General features: G+C 36.7%; 1 protein-coding gene across 1 annotated transcript; it reads left to right on the forward strand.

Annotated features, from left to right (window-relative positions):
- Positions 1-3,539: 3,539 nt before the first annotated feature.
- On the forward strand, positions 3,540-6,979 carry tdgf1 (teratocarcinoma-derived growth factor 1). The gene is made up of 5 exons (XM_053340501.1): positions 3,540-3,561; positions 3,779-4,006; positions 5,420-5,534; positions 5,841-5,950; positions 6,873-6,979. The coding sequence occupies exons 1-5, from the start codon at positions 3,540-3,542 to the stop codon at positions 6,977-6,979; spliced, it is 582 nt and encodes a 193-aa protein (XP_053196476.1).
- The last annotated feature ends 227 nt before the right edge of the window (positions 6,980-7,206 follow it).

A 7,206-nucleotide genomic window follows, 5' to 3' on the forward strand; every position in this document is an offset into this window, starting at 1 on the left:
AGAACATGAAGGAAACATTTCAGAACATGATGGCTGTGACTGCCATCCTTTGATTCTACCACCTATCAGGGGAAACACTTTAACTTTTGGCCTCTTTGCATCATTATATACAGACACAGCTCTGCTTTGCTTCATATATCTGTGTCTTCCTCTTCCCCTCTGTGTGCTCCAGCAGTCTGAGATCTTTCAGATGCAGATGACCTGTTGTGTTCAGATCAGGTCTCTTCCCCTCCTGCTGCTGACACTCCTGCTGTGTATTAGCATGAGATCAGACTGCATTGTGATGCTGCACAGATTACAAAATACCCATTTCCACCTCTGATTGTCCCTGTGTGGTCAAAGCAGAGACAGATTAACTACAGCTTGACCTCTATCTATTTCTCTCCAAGCACATATAGTGTATACATCCAGAACATACTGATGAAGCTGTTTGTCATTCAGCAGCAGCAGGTGATTCATTGTGAATTTCTGCAAATTTACTGATTTTAATGTGTTACATTGTATTACATTTTAAATAAAAGTGCAAAAACTGAAACAATTTAGAAGAAAAATTGTAAACAAGAAAAAACAGGAATTACTGAACACACCTTAACTATTAAACCCCCCAAAAAGTGAAGAAAAAAATATGTGAAGTAGAGCCCGACCGATATATCGAACAACTTATATTATCAGCCAATGTTTGCCTATCAAAGATATATCGATATTGGTGTTCATGCTGTCTGATATGTGCTTTTGTTTTTCATTCATATTTATCATTCAAAAGAAGAAAAATGTGTGAAAGGGATTTGTTTTTAAGATTAAGGATAAAAAATGTACATTCCTCTGCAATTAGATAATTAGATAAAAGTGATTTAATGACAAATGTTTTGACATCTATATAATTTGAAACACTTTCATGTATTGTGCACTAGGGGGTGCTGAAATGAAACAATTGTTATGGGTTTCTTGGTTAAAAATAAAGCTCATTGTATAAGATTGGAGGGAAAAAACACACTTTTGGAAGAAAACTGTGAGTCTGTGAAGAAATCTCACTATCAGTACCTTCTCTATGATGATGCCTGAAGTGTAATGGGAAACCTTGTGAGAAGTGATAAGAACCATTTGTTTAATCTCTAGCTGTAAAGTCTCTTAAATTTACTTTAGTTAATTAGACTTTTCAAAGAATTTTAAGTTTTTTTCATGGAAATAACTGCTTATAAAATCAAATAAACTCAACTAACATTGTATCTGGTAAATGTGTCTTTATTCATAATAACATTCCACTAAACTTTACAGGAGATAATTAGGACAAAAGTAATATCATTTCCTAACGTGAAAGCTGTTATTTTTAAATGTAATGTAAATGTATGTATGTAAATGTATTTGTAAAATGTAATGATTCTACAAAAGTCTATAAAATGCCCACAAATTATATTTTTTAAGTGCAGAAGAGGCCGCAGGTACCTAAAAGAAAATATCCAGAAAATACGTTAAAAAACGTTTTCTTTTTAAAAAAAAAAATAAAAAAAATAAAAAAAATGTATGTATATTATGACATTACAGTATGGTTATAAGCTTTAAAAAACATTCTTTAAATGCAGTTTCTTGTCTGCAGTTTCCTTGAAGGTGGACTTCCGTTTGAGCAGCAGCTTCATTAACATGTGAAGGTATGGCTGGATGGGCGAGTGACTGAGCTTAATATACATGTGTATGAATGAAGAGAGGGAGAGAGAGATGGAGGGGGAGGGGAGAGGGAGGGGGTGAGAAAGAGAGAGGGGAAAGTAGAGAATGGGGTGAGAGGAAGAGAAACATGAGAGCAGACAGAGAGTGAATGTAATGCTTTCACCTGCAGACAGAAATACCATAGAAAAGATTTCAAAATAAAACCCAAAGTATATATATATAAATAAAAAAACATTATTTAGTGAGAGATCATAGAACATTTCTCAGCTGAGGTAAAAATAGCAATCATTGTTTCAATACATATAGTGATGCATTTATGTACATAATGTAAATTACAGACACTTTTTTTCTTGCTTTCATAAATGTTCTCTTCACTTGCTGAGCCTGTTAGAAATGCTTATCATAGAGAAAAATCTACTACAATGTTTTCTTATTTCGATATTTTACATCTTTCCTCTTTTGTGCAAAACTTTATTTTTATAACAATTTCATCATTATTGATTGTGGAGAATTTCCAAATAGGCTGAAACAGAGCGAGTGGGCGGGACTTCCGGAGCCCCTCCTCCTGTATGAGAGTCACCTGGAGAGAAGAAACCAGCAGAGGAGAAACCAGCAGAAGTGAAACACACTGATACAACCTCAGAGGAGACGAAGTTACTTTACATGTGCCCAACGGAGGAGAATTTATCTTTCTTTTTTTTTGATTGTGGTAAACAGTCGGTGGTGAAGTAAAGAAACAACTCAGTGCAGGAAATTGGAAACTCGTTTTGGCACAGTATTTAAATTTTGAATTGAAGTATTTCGCTGTGACTGTGAAGAAAAATCGAGTGTGTTGGATTTAAATTAGATTCCAGTAGGATGAGTTGGACGCAGCTGCTCAGGTGAGTCTGGAGCTGAAATTAATGTTTAATGTAAATAAATAAGACAGAAGTTATTCACATGTGTTGTTGTTTATCTGTGCAGTAAATAGTTTAGATGTTTAAATATTATGTTGTGGTTTTTTATGTTTTCAGGGTTTTGCTCAGTGCTGTGATCAGTCTCCACTCTGCTGCTTCAGGTCAGTTTATCACACAAACATACTAATATCCTCCTCATGTCAGCTGCTAATATAGAACTGTTTAATGTGTGTGTGTGTGTGTGTGTGTGTGTGTGTGTGTGTGTGTGTGTGTGTGTGTGTGTTTTAAGTATTTGTTTATTTGCTGGTAAAGAGAGCGAAGTCTGTTAAAATAATTAAAAATTCCAAGCTTAAATGGCACAGCCAATATCTGCAAAAAACTCTAAATATAACGTATTCAAACTAATTCTAAATATATGAGGAGTATAACACTATAAATGATACTTGCAGTTATGTTGGAAACATTCCAAAACATCTTCCATTTTAGCCCTCTGTCCACATAAATCTGTTACCTTCCCACCAAAGAAAGAGAGCATTTCTAAAATTTCCCTTGTTATGAGGTAAATGTTAAAGACTTATTTTTTAGGTCATTTTACATTTTTTGTATGAAACAGACCACATTTAAGTTTTTTTCATAAAGTTCAGAGTAAAAAAAGATCTGTCATGAAGTATTTGATTTGAACACATTAGACACCTTTGGGTTTGTGTTCATGATTTTAAGTTTTAATCTTCATTAAATCTCGTACAAGTAACAAAAGTAACAGTGTGTGTGAAAATGAATTTAAAGGAGCAGTGTTTTAACGCAGATTTAATATTTTTACTGACAATCCACAAATGCAGGATGGACATTTTTTAAATGTTCTGACATATTTTTCAGTGTTTGGGGTAGACATTAATGTTTTTCCATTAATGAGATTTTTTTTTGAATAGGAAAATTAATATTAGGCAAAGTATAAATACTTAACATTACACAACACTACAGATGCCTGTCACACTGTGGAAATGTTAAAAATATCAGTTTTAAGAGTTGATACTTCCTCAGTTGTTCAGACTCCATTGATTTTATGTAGATGTTAGTGGGATTACCTACTTTCATTCAACTCAGCCTACTCTTCCCCCCATCCCCCCCTTCTTTACAGTCAGTGTGTTTCAGCAAGGTTTGTCCTCTTATTGTGATATTCTGGACAACATCTGACTTTGCTGCTGTTTTTATTTTTTCAGGTTGTGAGGGAGACGACTGCAACAGAAGCCAGACCTCCTCTTCATCTGCCTCCTCCTCTTCGTCACCTTCTTCTTCTTCGTCTTTATCATCATCTTCTCCGGTGGTGAAAGCCCCTCAGACATCCCAGGACTTCCTGGGTCAGTTTACCCAGGTGAACTCACCAAACAGCGGGGACCGTAAACACCGCGACGCCAGCGCTGTGCTGCCCTTCATCGGCCTCACAGGCAGTACGTTTTTACATTTTCACTACACTATATTTTCATTACTGTATGCACAGATGGGTGCAGCAAACCCTCCACCCCCACCTGAAATACCAGCTAAAACACAACAGTGTGAACAGCACAAACTGTATCTGGACATAGTTTAAAGTTGCACTATGGAATTAATTTTAAAGACAAAAACATTATTCTGACATAGTGTTCTTAAATTTGACAAATTGTGGCCAATAGTAAGTTTGAAATGTAGAAATCCAGATTGATACAAATTTATACTGAATTTTCTACATGTGGGCTTCATGGTCCGCTTGGACTTCAGTGTTTCCTAAATCACAGCTACAGTCCTGGTTCAGATCTACAATGTATCTTGAAACCAGAGAGTAAACAGGTCCATGCACTAGTAAGAAACATGAAACTAACAAAATCCTCAAATAAGCTTTGGACAAATAATCTCTCACACAACAGCAGAAAAAACACTTCAAACTGTACATTCAGTACAGAAGATGTAACTTATTGTACTTATTAAAGGAGTGCTCATCTTATTTTATTTATTCATGTATTTTATTTAGGATGTATTAGGCTGGGGCAGTGCACATCAATTTAGTGATGGTTGCAGCTCTGGTGTTGTTAAAGCCAGAGAAAGGGTTGAACAGGTCCTTGAGTTAAGTTTCAAACTGCCTATGCAGCATTGCAGCAGGATCTTTGTGTTCTAACTTTGTTTGAACAAAGGCATCAAGTGTGCAGGAAGAAAAAATATCATGAAGATAGTCGGCAATCTTGATATTTGCTGCAACATAAAGTGATGCAGATAAAATATTTCAATAATGGAATGAAGAGAGAGAAACCCAATACAAAGCTGCACATTTATCATAACACAACCAGTGTGTAAGGTCATGTTTTAGCAGCAAAAATAATAATAGATCAAAAATATCTATTGTTTTTAGTTTAGAATATTTCAGATTAAACCTGCTTCTGCATGTCTTGAGTATAAAACAGCAAAACTGCTTTTAAATAACCCCAATATTGAAACATGGTGACAGACCGAGAGACTTTCTGCAGTTTTCAGGCAGTTGTCAGTTAGCTTTAGTGTTTTTCTGCTATTTTCAGATGTTTGTTCTGACTCTCAGTGTTTGTCTGCTGATGGAAAGCAGAGGAGGACAAGAATGTGCTGCCAGATGGAGACTCTGGTTCATGTCACAGATGCAGATACAGGGAGAGAGGCTCAACCTGAGGTCTGGGGGCAGTGCAGGGACTGTGACCAAAATACAACAAAAAGACAATAAATTAAAAACCACAATAGGAGCAAATCAGAAAAATGAATGAATAAAGACACAATACGGTAAAATGACATTGTAATCTTGGATGGAGTAAAATAGATTTAGACCATTTGTTGACTTTGTTGTCTCTGTTTTTCTTCTCATCCAGCTGCTGAGCAGAGTCGTAGCTGCTGTAAGAACGGAGGAACCTGTATCCTGGGCAGCTTCTGTGCCTGCCCTCCATTCTTTACCGGGAGGAGCTGCGAGTACGACCAGCGTGTCAGGTAACAACGACACAACAGCATTCATAGCTTCTAACAGAGGCTGACGGCTCCAAAGTTGTCCTTTGTAGTCTAAGCTTAGCTCAAACACCTTCATTTTAATATGTTTGAGAGAAAAGTGTTGCTTATGTCAGGCCTACTTCAAATACAATAGGTAGTCAAACATGAGATTCCAAAACCATTTTAAATTAAAAGTTGAATTTTAACAACAATAAAAGAATAAGCACAAGTCTTATGAGTAACTTCACATCTAATAATACAGTGATTATTTCCATAGTTTAGTAATTCTTATTCTTTATGTCCTTGCAGGAGCTGTGGTTTGATTCCTCATGGCGAGTGGGTTCAGAAAGGCTGTTCCTACTGTCGCTGTGGTTACGGTGTCCTGCACTGCTTCCCCCACGTCTTCCATAAAGACTGCGGTAAGATACAAGTGTATGAAATGACAAAGTTTTGCCTCTACATTTCTTGCCTGTTTTAAATTGGTTTCAGTTTATATCTATGAAAATGAGACAGCAGAGATTTAAAACTTCAATCAGTATTTAGGGTTAAGAGCTGTGATCATGTTTTAAAACTCTGTGTTCAAGACTTTGCATGGACTGAGTTACAGTCTGTTCATTCCTCTTAACAATTGAGCATTTCCATCTGAGTTTGGTAGTTTTCTGTGTATTTCCATGTCTGTTCACCAGCTGAGGTGTACTCTTTTAAGTGAATGGACAGCAACAAGGGTGTGGACGACCTGTTGACGCCCAACAGTCAGATCATAGGTTTAAAAACTGTCGTTCACACTTTGCATTCCTCCAACTTTGTTCAGTAAAGTCCTGCAGAGTGTAAATGCCCCTCTGAACGACCACAGGCCTCGCCTCCTCATTTACAGTTCAAGGCTTTTATTCCGAAATGCAAAACTCTTCTTTTTTCAAACATCTTCCCTTTCAGCCCTCTGTCCATATGAATCTGTTACTTTCCCACCAAAAAAAGAGCATTTCCAAAATTGCCCTTGTTGTGAGATAAATGTTAAAGTGCCAAAGTTTTAATTATCAAGATTTTTCATGAAGTTCTGAATATAAAATAATTAATCAACTATCAGAAGTGTTTGTCAGTAAATGTGGTTTCATGTGGGGTCATAACATTTCTAACTTTTACTACATATGCATTTTTTGCCTGAAGAACTCATGATTTCACCCCATCCACCCTTCTGAAACCAAAACACCCGTACCTATATATTACTATGTTTCACATATTGTTGCTGTCCAATGAAAACCTTCTCAGGAGCTTTTTGTACTTGAGGTACTGAATGATGAATCCAGTCCTTCATTTGTTTTTTGTCTCTTTTTCTGGTTTCAGATGACTCGGAAGAGGTGCGTTGGTATCGCTCATCAGCTGTTCGGATGGCCCAGAGTGGCTGCTTCCTCAATCTGATGCTGCTTCTTGCCCTACTGCTCCTCCTCTGATGGTTTTTAAAACACAGCTTCTGGAAGTGAACACTAGGATTAATGGGAAACACTGAGCTGTTCTTAAACTGCTTCTTCAGGACTTAAAGCTCAGTTTCCAAACCCAGTCTGGGCTTCATAAGCTTTTAAAAAACACTTCTGAGAGTTCTTTCTACTGTAGTGGAGAAGTCAGGAAACCAGAATCTGTTCCTTCAAGAGTGAAGACATGCTGCTCTCAAGTGTCCTTA

This window comes from Scomber japonicus, chromosome 19, assembly GCF_027409825.1.
Source record: "Scomber japonicus isolate fScoJap1 chromosome 19, fScoJap1.pri, whole genome shotgun sequence".
In the NCBI taxonomy this organism is placed as follows: Eukaryota; Metazoa; Chordata; class Actinopteri; order Scombriformes; family Scombridae; genus Scomber; species Scomber japonicus.

What these genes read in the sequence shown, in the direction of transcription:
- tdgf1 (XM_053340501.1), top strand. Translation starts at nt 3,540, where the DNA reads ATGCCTGTCACACTGTGGAAAT. An exon ending in CTTCATCGGCCTCACAGGCA is followed by an intron (nt 4,007 to 5,419) that starts GTACGTTTTTAC and finishes CTTCTCATCCAG; the next exon opens with CTGCTGAGCAGAGTCGTAGC. An exon ending in GAGTACGACCAGCGTGTCAG is followed by an intron (nt 5,535 to 5,840) that starts GTAACAACGACA and finishes ATGTCCTTGCAG; the next exon opens with GAGCTGTGGTTTGATTCCTC.